This window comes from Cygnus atratus, chromosome 6, assembly GCF_013377495.2.
Source record: "Cygnus atratus isolate AKBS03 ecotype Queensland, Australia chromosome 6, CAtr_DNAZoo_HiC_assembly, whole genome shotgun sequence".
Lineage (NCBI taxonomy): Eukaryota > Metazoa > Chordata > Aves > Anseriformes > Anatidae > Cygnus > Cygnus atratus.
The window spans coordinates 30,309,406-30,324,174 of NC_066367.1; the positions used below are offsets into that span (position 1 = coordinate 30,309,406).

Here is a 14,769-nt window from a genome sequence, read left to right on the forward strand (position 1 = left end):
CCCCCCGGCCCGTCCGGCCATGGGGGGCTGAGCCGGGGGGGCGCTGAGCGCGGCTCGGCGGCGGCGGCGGAGGGCAGGGAGCCCGGGGGGGGCGCGCAGCCCTCGGCGGGCGCTGGGGCGGCGGGAGGCGGCGGGGGGGGCATCCCGGGAGGATGGCAGAGCCGCCCCGGCGAGCCGAGCCCCGGCGCGCAGGGAGCCAGTGAGAGGGAGGAGAGGGGAAAACACAAACAAGCAAACAACCCACAACAAACAAAGCGGGCAGAGAGCAGCGCCGAGCCCCGCCGCCCCTGCCCCAAAGGCGCCCGCCCGCCCGCAGCCCGCACAGCCGCTGCCCCAGCGAAGATGCGCCCGGCCCTGGCCCACGGACTCTGCTCGCTGCTGCTCAGCCTCTGGGTACCCAGGTAGGACCTGCAACACCCCCCCCCCCCCCCCCCGCAGCCCCGCACCCCCCCCCCCCCAAACCCTGGGCCCCGCCGCCGCCGAGCGCCCCGTTCCCCCGGGGAGCCGCTGCGCGCAGCCCCGCACCGGGGGCGGGCGGCCGAGGGGGCTCCGCGGGGTCCCTCTCCCCGGCCCGGCTCCCCCCGGACCCCCCCCCGCCGCCCCGGTGGCCCCGCACGGCCGGCTCCCCGCGCTCGGGGCGCTGTCAGGGCCGCCGTCCCCCCCCCCCCCCTCCTTTTGCTGCTCCCCCTTCTTTTCCCCGCCGGGATGCGCGGCTCCCCCCTCCGCGGGAGCTTTGCGCCTTCCTCCCCGGCCGGAGCCACCCCGGCGCGGCCCGGCCTGCCTCAGTTTCCCCGCTGTGCCCGGAGGAGGCCTGGGGATGCGGGAGCAGAGCCCGGTGCCGCTGCCGGTGGCGGGGGGAGAGCAGCCCCCGGCCCCGGGACTCCGCAGTTGGGCCCCCCCCCCCGATCCGCCAGTATCCCCCCATCCCCGGCTCTGCCGAGCCCGAAGGCAAAGGGGGGCAGGTGGGGGCCGCCTGGTTTCCAGAAATCGACCCCCCCCCCCCCCCTCCTTCACTCACCACCCCCGGCCGTCTCCATCTCCCCCGGGTGACTGGGAGCTCCCCTCTGCCTGCTCCGAAACTTGTGCGCTGCAGGCAGCCAGGGGTTAACCGCGGCGCTGAGGGGGGGGGTCCCCCGCCCTTCCCCCTCCCTCCAGCCCCTTTAAATATAATTTGTTAACGTTGGGACTTGTATTAATTAAAGCGGCAGCCGCTGCAGCCTGTGACCTGGGGGCTTGTCACCGTGAAATCAAGTTTAAATCCAGATTTCAAGGGGGGAGAGAGCTGGGGGGAGCGCCGCGTCCTCCTAGGGACGGTGACAGTGACAGCCCCGTGCGGGTCCCTGGCCCCCCTGAGCCCTGGGAGGAGCGAGAGGCAGCAGGACCTGCCCTCCGCTCCCCGGGCCCTGGACAAGGGCTCCTGCCTCAGTTTCCCTGCCGTGCAACAGGGACAGTGACCCCATTATCCGCCCCCCCCTCCCCCGGGATGCTGGTGGGTGAAGGTGGCAGGCGCTGGGGCTGGCTCAGGACAGGCAGGGGACGAGGTCGCTGCAGTGCTCGGGGTGGGAGCTGCTGGCTTTGGGGTGGCTGCAGAGCTGCTTCCCATCTGCTGTCAGCCAGGGCTTGCTTCCACAGAGGGAGTGCGAGCGGGAGCCGGGCAGAGGATTCCCCTCCTGTGCAGGGGCTTTGGAGGGCTGCGCTCCCCTCTGCTCTTCTTCTCCCCCCACCCCGTCTCTCCCTGTTGGAGTCACTGTGGATTTGCGCTGTGGCAGCCACACAGCTCGCCCCATGGCAGTGGTGGGATGGGTATAAACACACTTGGGAAGCTGGAGACGGCAGCAGCGTGACGCTGACAGCTCCCTTCCCCCTGAGCAAGCTGTAATTCAGCGGGGATGCTGGGGCTGAGCCCTTCTACCAGGGCTGGGGGAGTCAGCCCCTGTCCCCTGAGATGCTTCTCTCCATGTACCTGCACCAGGCTGGCAGGAGCTGGGGGAGCAGAGCGGGAGCAATCCTCCCCGGGGCCTGGCTGCTCCACCAGGGAGCTGCAGTCCCTCCTCCAGCATCCTCCTCCACGTCTCCCTTCGGTGACCGAGGCTCAAAGGGCTCCTGCGCCCTGCTCCTCCCAGGCACCCAGCTCCTGGGGAAGAGGGAGCCCTGCCCAGAGAGAGCTGTCCGCGGGGATGGAGCTGTCCTGAGCGAGGAGCGGGGCAGTGCTCAGCCCCTGGCGGACCCTGCTGCAAGGTGCAGGATGCTCCTTGGCACCCCGCTGCCTGCTGCCTGCTCTGCAGGTCCTCTGCCTGGGCTCTGTGGGTGCCAGGGGCCTCTGAGCTCTGCCCTGGAGCGGGGCAACTCCTTTTCCTCATCCATCTCCCTCCTCACATCTGCTTGTCCTGCCTGCACCTCTCTTATCTCCAGCCATGTCTCTGGACACGCTTTATCCATCTCCCCACGCTTCATCCACCTCCCTTCTCCCCAGACAGCACCTCTGCTTGTATAAGGACCCGTACCCCAAACGGACCGTGCGCCTCCTCTTGCCCCCATCCACCTGCCAGCCTCTGTGCTTCTGCTCCTGGCGGTGACAGCGTCACAGCCACTGGGGCTGGGATGTGCCTGTGGATGGTTCTGGGTTATCGCTGGAAGCTTGGGAGCATTCAGCAGGGTGCTCAGCTCCGAAATTCCCAGCTGAGCTGCTGGGAAAAGGATGGTCCCTCTGGTTCCTCCCTCTCCTCCAGGAGACACAGGGAGAGGATCGGCCAGCAGCAGGGATGGAGCCCGACCTGGGATGGGTCTCCTGCTGCAGGGGCTTCCCCCTGTGACAGGGGAAGCCCAGGGAGAACCCCCCCACTACCTGGCGAAGGCAGGGCAGTCTGTGCCCGAGAGCCTCTGCACCGTGCAGCTGGGGTGGGAGAGCCCCAGGGGAGCGCACGGAGGGCGTGCAGCCCTGGGGGATGCTGGCCTCCAGAGGCAGGGGGGCCAAATTTGGCTGCTGGGGTGGCGGGGCTGTGCTGGCATGCCTGCAGAGGATTGCAGCCCCGGTGCTGCTGAACAGTCCCTGCTTGCTCCGCTTGCTGTGGTGCCCAAGGGTTTCCCAGCCTCTGTAGCATCTGCTCGGCTCACGGGATTCCCTTTCCCCCAAAGCTCCTGCTCCAATGAGATCCTGGGCCTGAAGCTGCCGTCGGAGCCGGTGCTGAACGCCAACACCGTGTGCCTGACGCTGCCGGGGCTGACGCGGCGGCAGCTGGAGGTGTGCGTGCGTCACCCCGACGTGACAGCCTCGGCCATCCAGGGCATCCAGATCGCCATCCACGAGTGCCAGCACCAGTTCCGGGACCAGCGCTGGAACTGCTCCAGCCTCGAGACCAAGAACAAGATCCCCTACGAGAGCATCATCTTCAGCAGAGGTAAGGGCCGGGTGGCATCCCTCGTCTTCCTCCTCCTCTGCCCATACTCCGCTCTCAGGGGCTACATCGGCTCCCGGTGGGCACAGCTCCTTCCTGGAGCAGGGGACCAGGCCAGGTCTTCAGCATCCCCATGGGTGAAGGCAGAAAGAGATGGAGAACCCTTAGGATCTGCCAGACCGAGCAGCAGCAAACTTGGGCTCTTCTCCGTGCACCTTCTTGTTTGCCCTTGTCCTGAGCTACACGCCCATGCCCAGCTTCTCCTGAGACTCCTCCTAGGTCCCGCCACTTTCCAAAATCTTCCCCCCCGTGTGCCGTAGGCTGATGGTGCCATGGGGAGCCTTAGGGGTCAGGGTGCAGCACTGACAGTGGGTGTGAAGGTGTGTGCCGTGCTCTGGGGTTTGGTTCGGTGGATGTGCTGCACGTCTTGGCTCATTCCTGCTCTGGTGCTGGTGTACGGGGCTGGTGTCTCAGCGCATCGTGGTGAGCAGAAGCATAAGGGGACGTAGGTCTGTGAGCACATCACCCTGGTGTCCTGCCTTTTTCGGCTCCCCAGTGCAGAAAGCCTGCGTCCTGCCTGGCTCCAGGGTCTGCCAGGTCCTGCTGCGAGGGTCTCCTCACCTCCCTCCCAGGCACGGGCAGCCCTGCAAGTGTCAGAGCTCCCCCGGTTGGTGCTTGTTCCTCCAGGGCTGCACTCTGGGGGTGCAGAGGGTCTGCCCTGCATGGTGCACATTGGGGCGGTGACCCGATGGGGCTTTCAGCAGGACTCGAATTTATCTTCTTACCCTGCGTGAAGCCTGGTCCTCTGCACACACCAACCCTCTGAAGGGATGCACGGGCAGGGACCTCTCTGGGCAGGGAGATGGCTGGAGAGGGAGCACAGCAGCCTTTGGGTGCTGGGAAGCCCTTCATGTCCAGGGCAAAGCCTGGCTGCAGGGGATGCTGCCTGGAGGCAGGGCTGCAGCCCCTCTCGGCATGCAGGTGCCCGGAGGAGGGCAGCGCCGGTGCCTCCGTGAGCAGCGCCGAGGTTAGGGCCTGGCAGGGAGGGTGGGGACTGTCAGCCCTGATAAGCATCGCGGTATTTCCAGGTCTCTGAGGAGCACGCTTCGCTTCGAGTCTCCGCGGGCGGCGGGAGACACCGGCTCGCTGGCTCGAGCCGCCCCCAGAGCCGGGTGAGGTGCCCCGCTCGGGGGTCCCGCCAGGCTGGGCGAGATGCTCCAGCAGCAGCGGGGTGCAAACCCCGGCGGGGAAGGAGCTGCCCCAAGGTCCTCAGCCCCAGGGCGCCAGGCACCGTGGGGATGTCTCCCTCTCTGTACACCTCCTCTGTGGTTGTTCGGAACCATTTGGGCATGCAGCAAGCCTCGGGGCTGGTGCCCTGCTCTGCTGCCAGGCCTCTGCGTCCCTCAGTGACGGGGCTGGAGCTCTGAGCTCCGCCTCGCAGCTCTCAGGGCCACACGGAGAGGAGAGCCATTAGAGCAGGGATGCCGCGTGCATCCCCGCAGCCCGGAGCTGGGAGGAGAGGCGAAGCGAGGGGTGCAGGCTCCGTGCCACACGCACTGATGTGTCTGGTCCCTGAGGTCCGGGTCCCTGCTCCACGCCCTGCCCCATCCTTGGCGTGCCTGGGAATGCAGCGTGCTGGCAGGATCATGGTTTGTAACCCGAAGTGACAGACCCTGTTAATCTTTCATTCCTTTTCCCACTTCTTCTGCCATCAGTTCAGCCGTGCGTGAACCTCACTTTAAATTATTTGTAGCTCTTTTCTTCCTCCCTCCCTCCCTCTCTCCCTGCTCCGCTCGGCTCCCACCTCTGCCCCGTCCCCCTGCATCCCACACGTCTCCCCCAGCGAGGCAGCAGCATCCGGGCTCCTGTCTCGGGCTCTGCCCTGCATCCAGGCACGCAGCAGAGCCTGCAAGGCAGATCCCAGAAGCTTGATGCAAGCCCTGGGGTGTCAGGGAGGAGCAGGGAGGCTTCAAACGGGACCTGGTGGGAGTCTAAAGGGGGTTTCTGGGCAGAAGAGCTGGGGAGAGGGATGCTGATGGGCTCCAGGGGCAGACGTAAAGGGATGGGGCAGCGCTGTGGGCTGGGGATTGCCCCTGGTATCCAGGGGCTGTCAGGCACCGTGCGAGTTGGCTGGGCAGGACTGTGCCTGGGTGCGTGCCAAAAACTCACTGCGGGTGGCAAACGGGTGCTGAGCCCTTATCCCGGCCCTGCACTTGCAAGTGTACCTGTGGTGGGGTGCGCTGCTGCAGGGGCTGTTTGAGGGGTGCTGAGGGGTGCAGAAGGTCCCTGTGCCCATGGCTCGTCCCAGCCCCGTCTATCTGTGGCTCTGAAAGAAGCGGGGCTGGGCTGTCCTGGAGTGCAGCGTCCCTCCGGTTCCTTCTGCAGCATTCGGAGGCAGGGTGACGTTTGCAAGCCTGTGCCCTCCTAAGAAAGTCTCCCGGGTGCTGTGGGACTGTGGGGGCCCGGCCAAAGCCTGGCGAGGAGGAGGGGAACTCCCTGCGAGGCCGGCAGAGCCGGGTGCGAGGGCTCAGCCAGCCGTGAGCCGGAGCTTGGGGCAGGCTGCGCCGCGCAGCGAGTGAGGCAGGTGCTGTTAGGGCTGTCCCGAGGGATGCTGCCGAGCACAGGACCCCGGTGCCCAGCTCCGCAGAGCCCCAGCCAAGCTCTGGCGCCCGCAGACCGCAGCGCCCAGCCCAGCACAGCTGCAGCTGGGATCCTGGCAGGGTTTTTCAGTGCCCCCAGGCAAGCTGCGGGCTTTGCCCACCTGGCCCCGAAGCGCGCGCACGCGTGCACGCAGGTGCTTCGGGTGCTCAGCTGCATCCCTGTGGGTGCCCGCAGCCCCTGGATGTGCCTCCAGGCGCACGGGCACAAAGCGGTGCCCTCGGGGAGCGGGCAGCATCCCCGGAGGTGTAGGGCTGAGCCCAGCTCCCCACAGCCCGAGGAGCAGCTCCAGCTCCCGGCTCGCAGCGCCGTGGGCGGACGGGGAGCCGCGTGCTCGCAGCGAGGGCTCCAGGCTGTCCCCGGCACGCTCGGGAGGTGCAGGGAGGGCAAGTCGCGATCTGCAGGGAGCCGTTTAGTGCCTGGCGTGGGGCCAGAGCCTGGCAGGTTCACCTGCAGTTTAATTAGGGCGAGGGGAGGGGAGGGAGAGGGGCTGGGGGAGAGGCGGCGTGTCGGGACCGGCTGGCTCTCACGGGAGAAGAGCTCCTCCACCTCGCCCGCCAGCGGGGACGGGGTCCTGGCAGCCACCCCGGGCATCCCTGGGGTACCCGCAGTGCCCCAGGACCAGGCAACAAGAGCAGGCTGTCCCACATGCCCCCTCAATGCCACCCAGGGTGAGCTGCAGGAGGAAGGCTCCGGCAGCCGTGGGATGAGGGATGCTGGGGTGATGGCTCCATGCAATGGCTTCCTCCCAGCTGGAGGCCAGGGCTGAGCCGGAGGAAAAAGGATGGGAGAGCACTGCAGAGATCTCCTCGGCTCCCCGCAGGCAAGGGGCAGAGGGGCTGATTTGCTCCCAGGAAGCATTTGGCTGTCCAGCTCTCCCTGCCCCAGAAGACCCCGGAGCCCACAGCCAGCCAGCTGGGTCCTTTGCCTAGGGACCAGAAAGGTCTTTCGGTGGGTGCCCAGCGCAGCCCTTTAAGCACATGGCTGGATCCCAGCTGTGGTGTCAGGGGGGCATCCTCCATTCACTCTTCCCAGCAGGATGCAATACTTCCCACAGCCCTTCTCGCACCTCCTGCAGCTACGACCTCTTATGTAGTCTCGGGAGGGACCTGGTGACTCAGGCATCACCACCACGGTCTTAGGAGTCTTGGGCAGCTGGAGAGCCTCCCTCTGAAGGGAGGTCCTCGGGGACCAGCCGATGCACACCGTGCTTTGCCGAGGTTCCTGGAAAATCCCACCCTTTTCGAGACCACGATGCCCACGGTTGTCACCTGCAGCCACCTTGCTCACTGCTTTGCTGCATCCTCCGGGCTCTGGCATGGCCTGGGCAGGGCGAGGAATGTGAGCTGATCCCGGGCTCAGAAATGTGTTGGCTCCACTGCTGCTGAGGGAAGGAGGCTCCAGGGACGTGCACCCATGCATTGTCCATCAGCTAATGAGTGGCTGGAGAGCAGCAGGGGAAGGAGAAGGGCTGGGACTTGACCAGAAGGGGTTCCCAGTCATGGAGGCCACCAAACCAACTTGGCCTCCTCACCAGTAAGGAGACGGGCTTGCTAGACGAAGTGGGTGGGGTAGAGCTTCTGTCTGGGCTCCAGAAGGGATTTTAGGGAGATGCCGCATGGGAAATTATTAGGCTGGGGAAATGTGTGAGAAAGAGGCTAACGGAAAGGCAGGGCTGGAGAGGAGAGCGTGGTGCCGGGTGGAGGGTTTGCTCCTGCCATCCCTGGGCACGGGCTGGGAGAGCAGCCTGGGAGCAGCTGGGGACACCGAGCGGGGCTGAGAGCTGCCTGTGCCAGGCGAGGAGGGAGGAGGCAGCCTGGAGGCTGGTCCAGGGGATGGAGAGCTGATAGAGTGATGTAGGGAGCTTGGGGGTGCTGGGGGCTCGTTGTCCGTCCTACACTGCACACCCGAGGGATGAAGTTCTCCAGGTTTGGGCTCTGCTTCTCGGGGAAGCTTGCAGGGAGGTGGCACAGGTTGGTGGAGAGGGGAAGACGCGGTCCTCGTAATAAAGACAAACTGCTTCCATGCATGGAGAGCTTCCCTGGCTGAAGAACGTGGAGATGCTCCCCGACCAGGGATGGGGAGCAGGCAGGGCTGAGAGGGGCTGACCCTGCCCTGGGGCCGTCAGGGCTGATCGAGGCATGGGTGTGTTGCCTCCTCGGGGAGGCTGCACGGCGTGCGCACCAGCTGCCCCATTACCTGCCCAATGAAAAATGTTGTTCAACTTGTGCATTGGAAGAGACAGGCTCGGAGCAAGCTTGTCCGACACCAAGGGGAAGCTGGGAGAGGCTCCCGGTTGCTTTTAAGCAGCGCCTCGTTAATTTTTTAAATGCACCAGTGTCAAATTAGCACACAAAAGAGCAGCACGGCTTTAAATGCAGGTTTCCGAGATGCGTTTCATTTCCCTTTAATAAGATCATAGCGTTTGCTCAGCAGGCGGCAGGGAACCACGGAGGAGACATGCGTGCTGCCGAGCATCGCCCGCACCAAGCGCGTCCGCCGGGGAGCGTTCGCTGGGAAAAGCGCCCCAAACCTCCTGTCTGTTCAGCAAACCCAGGGCCGTTCAAGATGTTTTTGTCCCAAGGAGGGAGAGAGGCTTGCAAAAGCCAATCTGTTTATTTATTCACGTGGGAAGGCAGCGCAGAAAGTCTGTCCCTCCCTCCTTCCTTGCTCCTGCTCGGGCCGGTCACTGCGCAGCGAAGCAAAGCGTGCTGCGGGCTCCCCGCCTGGCCCGGCACCAGCAGGAAGGAAAATAATAGTTAGCATTAAAAAAACAACAACAAAAAAGAGAAGTTCCCAGGTAGGGGAGGCCGTGTCCCTGCGCAGCAGCGAAGCCAAGCAGCCCTCAAGCAGCCCCTGCTCGCAGCCCCACGGGATCCATCCCTGTCCCCGTCCGCCCCATCGGCAGCTAACGGCACTCGTGGGTGTCCTCGCTCCTGAGCCTTTAACGACAACCAGCTGCCGGCCCTGGCAGCGCACGGTGCGGTCAGGGATGTGCAATTTTTCCAGCGCCGTATCACATTTACAGGAGGTTTCGGCAGGAAGCGGTGGGGCTCGGGGCTCGGGGAAGGAGCGGGCAGGCGCAGATGGATGGGGCCGGACGGGCAGTGCTGCACGCCCTGGTGCCAGGATGGGGCCCCGGTGCTGTGCCGTGCTGCATGGGGACCCGCGGCTGGTGGGGAGTGCTGGTGCCCACCTCAGCCAGGGCCAAATCCTGCCTGCTGCTGTCTGGGCAGTGCTGTCAGCACAGCCGCCCTTTTGGGGAGGACGCCTGCACCCACTCTTTGCTTCCCAGTGGTGTGGGATCAGGAATGGGCTATTTATTAGCAGAAATATTCCTCAGCCAATGTGCTTTTCTTTTCTTTCTTTCTTTCTTTCCTTCTTTCCTTCTTTCCTTCTTTCTTTCTTTCTTTCTTTCTTTCTTTTATGCACTGGGAAGCTCGGAGGGGAGGGGAGGGAAGGAGATAACTGCCTTTCCCACCTGCCCCAGATGCCATGGTAGCATCTCCGCAGGGCGATGCAAGTGCAGGTGGCAGTCCTGTTTGCTGCAGCCAGCACCGGGCAGGATTGGCACCTTCTGCAGCGGTGTGCCCTGCTTGGAAATGGGGCTCACGGCACCCGGAGGGGTTTCGCTTGTGGTCCAGATGGAGCATCCGCAAGGCAGGAGCCCAGCCTGAGCCCCCTCTTTCTCCTTCCCCGCAGGTTTCCGGGAAAGCGCCTTCGCCTACGCCATCGCAGCGGCCGGCGTGGTGCACGCCGTCTCCAACGCCTGCGCCCTGGGCAAGCTGCAGGCTTGCGGCTGCGACCAGAAGCGGCGGGGCGACGAGGAGGCTTTTCGCCGCAAGCTGCACCGGCTCCAGCTGGAGGCCATGAACCGCGGCAAGGGCATGGTGCACGGCGTGCACATGGAGCACATGCCGGCCGAGACCCCCGGCCTCCAGGACTCCTGGGAGTGGGGGGGGTGCAGCCCCGACGTGGACTATGGGGAGAAGTTTTCCAAGGATTTCCTCGACTCCCGGGAAACCTACCGGGACATCCACTCGCGCATGAGGCTGCACAACAACCGCGTGGGGCGGCAGGTGAGCGGCACCACGGGGGGGACGTGGGGACACCGGTGGGGACGGCATCCCTGGGACACACACGGGAGGCTGCAGGGGGCTGGTGCTGAGATGCAGCCCGTGCTGGCTGGGGTGGCACAAGTGTCTGAGGCTGTTTGTCCCCAAGGCACCCCCAGTTTGTCCCAGGCAGTGCAGCAGGATGGATGGGGCACGGCGAGGCTGGGCTGAGCCAGGCAGCAGGCACCCGAGAAGGGTGGCATCCCCTGGGGAGCCGAGGTGACGGCTGGCAGCCTTGTCCCCCAGCTCCGTGGGGACGCTGGAGCCTGCCCAGGCGAGCAGAGCTGCCTCCCCTCCGTTCTCATGATGTCAGGTCTCGTTAAAGGTGCTAATTAGTAGCTCTCTGTCTGGAGAGTGGTGTTTAAGAGCAGCCTGCCATTGGAGGCAGGAGGGGACCAGAAGCTGGCTGTGCTCCCCTGCCCGGTCGCGCTGCCAGCAGGTGCTGGGGGGACCCCATCACACAGACCCAGCCTGACATCTGTCCCCAAGCCCCCTGCCACACGCGTGTCCCTATTTCTCCATGGGGACCAACGCTGATGCCACAGAGCTGCCGTTCTTCCTGCTGCAGCCCCCGGCGCTCAGAGCATCTCCGCCAGCACAGCCAGATTTGGACGTTCGGGGTGGGCATGTAGTATAACGTGGGGATAAGTAATTAAAGACCAGAATTACACAGGGAGCATTTCCCCAGGACGGCACAGATGTTTGGATGTGCCTCTCGCTTGGAGCATGTTTAAAGCCAGCTGCAAGATGGGGACACTGCAGAGCAGGGCCTTGACGTTTGCTGTTCCCGGGTGCTGGAGCTGGGTTTCACCATCCCCCAAATCTGCCCCAGTTTGATGAAATCTGATTTTGACAGCTAAATCCTGTACAGGCTGCTCTGCCTCCAGCCAGGCAAGAAGTCCCCCGACCACCTCCAGCTGCAGGGCTCATCCTGCCTGCCCTCTGGCTCTGTGTGCCCAAAACCACAGGGGCTGGCAGCAGTGCTCAGGGATTTGGGGTGTGCAATGCCAAGGGAAAAAGCCCAGAGACGGGGGATGTCACCACGCAGCGCCTTTAGGATCTGCCCTTTGGGGTCTGCTCCCCCAGGAAAGGAGCGGCAGTGCTGGGTGCAGCAGCTCTGTGCTCTTCTCCTCTACCAGGGGCAAGCCCTGAGCTTTTGTCCCCTTGTGCAGTGCTCGGCCACCACGTGCTGTCCCTCGCCATGCCGCGGCACCTAGCCGCTCGGTGAGATGATGCTGAGCATCCTCTCCGAGGTCCATGTGCCTCCCTAGGGTACCCTGCATGTAGGTAGGGTCGACATGTGCCTGGATCCCAGCTCAGACCCCGCAGTGCCAGGGGAGGTGACAAACCCACCGACAGCCATCCTTGGTGGCCCAGGGACGTGGGTTTCTGTAGTGTAGTGGTTATCACGTTCGCCTGACACGCGAAAGGTCCCTGGTTCGAAACCAGGCAGAAACATGCCCTTTTAAATCCAGCTCCGAAGCCAGGGAGGGGATGCACAGCATAGCATCCTCACGGGCATCTCGGTGTCTTGCCTTTGCGCAGGAAGCCACAGGGCAAGGAAAAGCTCACGCCCCCAGCCTGCAGGAGGCTTCCCATGCAAACTCAAGACCCCAGCACGCAGGAGGCTTTGCGAGCCCTCCTCGCCCGCCAGATCAGAGAGCAAGAGGATGAAAGGCAGCCTGGAACTACCCATTACCCTCACAACAAAGGGCTACGATAAAGCTCTTATGAGCGTGTCTGGGAGGAGCTGGGAATGTGTGAAAGAAAGCACCAGCGAGTCCAGGCATGTGCCGAACCCGGGTGTCTGTGAGATGGGAGAAGGACCTGGCTGGGCACGGGCGCACGAGGAGAGGTGGTGGCAAAGGCACTCCTGGCTCTGGTGGGGTCTTGCTCCCCATGCAGGATGGAGAAGAAGCTGTCCACAGGCAGGGATGCTGCGGTGCAGGGGCTTGGGATGCCCAGCGGTGACGGCTCGGATGTTCCACGCTGGGTGATGGGGACACCCGCATCCCCTCCATCCCAGTGGGGACCGTCAGACCTGCGGCACTAGATGTGGATTTTCCTGGTCCAGGCCTGGGAGGGGAGGCAGCAGAAGATGGGATCCTGATGCCAGCGTGTTCCGAACCGCGGACAGGCAGCTGGTGTTCCCCGCCGGCACGCCCAGGGCACGGCAGAGAGGACGGGCGGCTCATTACCTGCGAGGTGGAGGCTGTTCCCGGCAGGAGACAGGGCTCTCAGCAGGATGAAAGCCAAACTCCAGCCCAGCCCAGACCTCTCTGCCGTGTGCCCCAAGCTCCAGGCGTGTTTCCCTGACCTGCCTTCATTAACATAAGTGCTTAGCAACGGGGAGATTTACTCAAAAACAAGAAAACAAGCAGCAAAAAATACCCACCCCTACCAAAACAAGGCACTTCTTGCACACGCATTCCCTCCAACCAGGGAGGAGTTGAGAACAGGGAACCTGTGACAGGCACGACGCCAGGTGGCCGGCTGGGACATCATGGGACGAGACCTCGTGTGGGGCTGCGTGTCCCCCGGGCTCGCCCTGAGCCCCCGGGGGGCACCAGCCTGGGATTGAATTAGCATGCATGGGCTGCTCTGCGCCAGCCCCAGCCTGGCTGAGGCACCCCGAGGGGTCCGGGGGTCTCCATGGGAGGGGGTCTGCTGGAGCCCACGCGAGTGCGTGGGACTGGGGGCAGGCAGTCCCACGGGGAATCCCTGTCCCTGCTCACTGGGGCTGGGGCCGGGCAGGAAATTGTCTCCCAACCACCACAAAGCTGGTGGCAAAGCGCTTCAAAGCGCCTGCTGCCTTCAATCTCTCCGCGCTCTGTAATTTGGGGCTAATTTCCCTTATTACGTCGTTACTCTTGGGCCAAGGGGTGCGGAGGGGGAGGATGGGGGACAGGCCTGCTGCCTCCCTTGCTTCTCTCAGGCACGGCTCAGAGGAGATGCTCTGTCCCCAAGCCAGGCCCCACGTGGGGACGGAGCAGAGGGTGGCACCGAGTGCGGCTGTCTGAGGTGTGCAGCTGCTCTGTGCTCCTGGAGGTCGCTGGGCTTGAGCCGTTTGCCTTGGCACAGCCAAAGCAGCATCCCTTGCAGTTTTGGGTGACCCTTCAGCACCTGCACTGGATGCCAGCACTGTCCCCTCCTGGCATAGCCACCATGGTCCTTCTTGTCCCGTTGTTGGCCACACTCCCCGGCCAACCCAACCACAGCGCTGTCCCTCGTGGGGGCGGACGTGTGGCAATGGCCTTGCTGCAGCCTCCCAAAACCACAAGCTGGGACCGCAAGCATCTCCGGTTCCTGCTTGAAATTCGCCTCCTGGTGTGACGTGGTGATCCCACATCGCCCACCCGCAGGGAGCTCCACGTCGCCTTCCTCATCACCCAAACACCGCATCCTCCGCGCTAACCCCTTTGCCTTCCCCTCCCCACCCAGGTGGTGATGGACAACATGAGGAGGAAATGCAAGTGCCACGGCACCTCGGGGAGCTGCCAGCTGAAGACCTGCTGGCAGGTGACCCCCGAGTTCCGCCTCGTGGGGTCCCTGCTCAAGGACCGCTTCTACGGGGCCACCCTCATCCGGCCCCACAACCGCAACGCGGGGCAGCTGGAGCCGGGCCACGCTCGGCACCGCCGCCGCGCCGGCATCAGCGAGCTGGTCTACTTCGAGAAGTCGCCCGACTTCTGCGAGCGGGAGCCGGCCCTGGACTCGTTGGGCACCCAAGGGCGCCTGTGCAACAAGACCAGCCCGGGCATGGACAACTGCGAGAGCCTGTGCTGCGGCCGCGGGCACAACATCCTGCGGCAGACCCGCAGCGAGCGCTGCAACTGCAAGTTCCACTGGTGCTGCTTCGTGGCGTGCGAGGAGTGCCGCATCACCGAGTGGGTCAGCGTCTGCAAGTAGCCGGCCGCCCGCCCCGGGGTGCCAGGGACAAAGCGCGCCCGCCCCGGGGGGAGGCAGACGGGGACCGGCGCTGGGGGGTGACGGAGCCGCGGCGGCCGCTTCCCTCCGCTCCAGAGCCGGAGAGGAGACGCTCAGCACGAGGGCGGCCCGGCCCTCCGAAACCAGCACTTTGTCGTCACCCAGGGTGGGTGGGGGCTTCTTGTCACCCGGGGAGGGTGCCCGCCCGACCCCGCACTGAGGCACCGGGGCTGGCGGCCCCGGGAGCGCACGGCCACGCTGTACAGACCGCCGACACCAGCACCGCGCGGGGGGCGCAGGGTGGGCACTGGGGGGGCACCCGGTGGGACGGGGTGGGGTGGGGTGGGGACAGCGGGGCACGGGGTGGGAGGGTTGGGGGGGACGCACTGGCACCGTGCGCAGGTTCCTCTGGCCACGTTGCACTCCCAGTGGGAAGGGGATGGAGGCCGGGCATCCATCGGGGGCTCAGCCCCACCCGGCTGGAGCTCACCTCTGCCAGGACAGAGCTGTAGTGCAGGGGGCTGCCGTCGTGGCCGGAGGGGAGGGTGCCCGGGCTGTGCTGTGCGTGCCTGTGTTATTGTATGGTAAGTTATTTCCTAATTGTGAATAAAAGTGGATTGGAGACAGCGCTGGGTGTTCAGGGGCGCAGCACCCTGTTCTTGGGGACCCTCTGG

General features: G+C 64.9%; 1 protein-coding gene and 1 non-coding gene across 2 annotated transcripts; both read left to right on the forward strand.

Moving 5' to 3' along the window:
- The first annotated feature begins 342 nt into the window (after positions 1-342).
- Positions 343-14,077, forward strand: WNT10A (Wnt family member 10A). Its single transcript, XM_035556111.1, has 4 exons — positions 343-401; positions 3,136-3,398; positions 9,756-10,132; positions 13,610-14,077. The coding sequence occupies exons 1-4, from the start codon at positions 343-345 to the stop codon at positions 14,075-14,077; spliced, it is 1,167 nt and encodes a 388-aa protein (XP_035412004.1).
- Positions 11,554-11,626, forward strand: TRNAV-GAC (transfer RNA valine (anticodon GAC)). Its single transcript has one exon. It is a non-coding gene; the product is annotated as a tRNA-Val (tRNA).
- Positions 14,078-14,769: the final 692 nt, after the last annotated feature.

What these genes read in the sequence shown, in the direction of transcription:
- WNT10A (XM_035556111.1), top strand. Translation starts at nt 343, where the DNA reads ATGCGCCCGGCCCTGGCCCACGGACTCTGCTCGCTGCTGCTCAGCCTC. An exon ending in GAGCATCATCTTCAGCAGAG is followed by an intron (nt 3,399 to 9,755) that starts GTAAGGGCCGGG and finishes CCTTCCCCGCAG; the next exon opens with GTTTCCGGGAAAGCGCCTTC. An exon ending in ACAACCGCGTGGGGCGGCAG is followed by an intron (nt 10,133 to 13,609) that starts GTGAGCGGCACC and finishes CTCCCCACCCAG; the next exon opens with GTGGTGATGGACAACATGAG.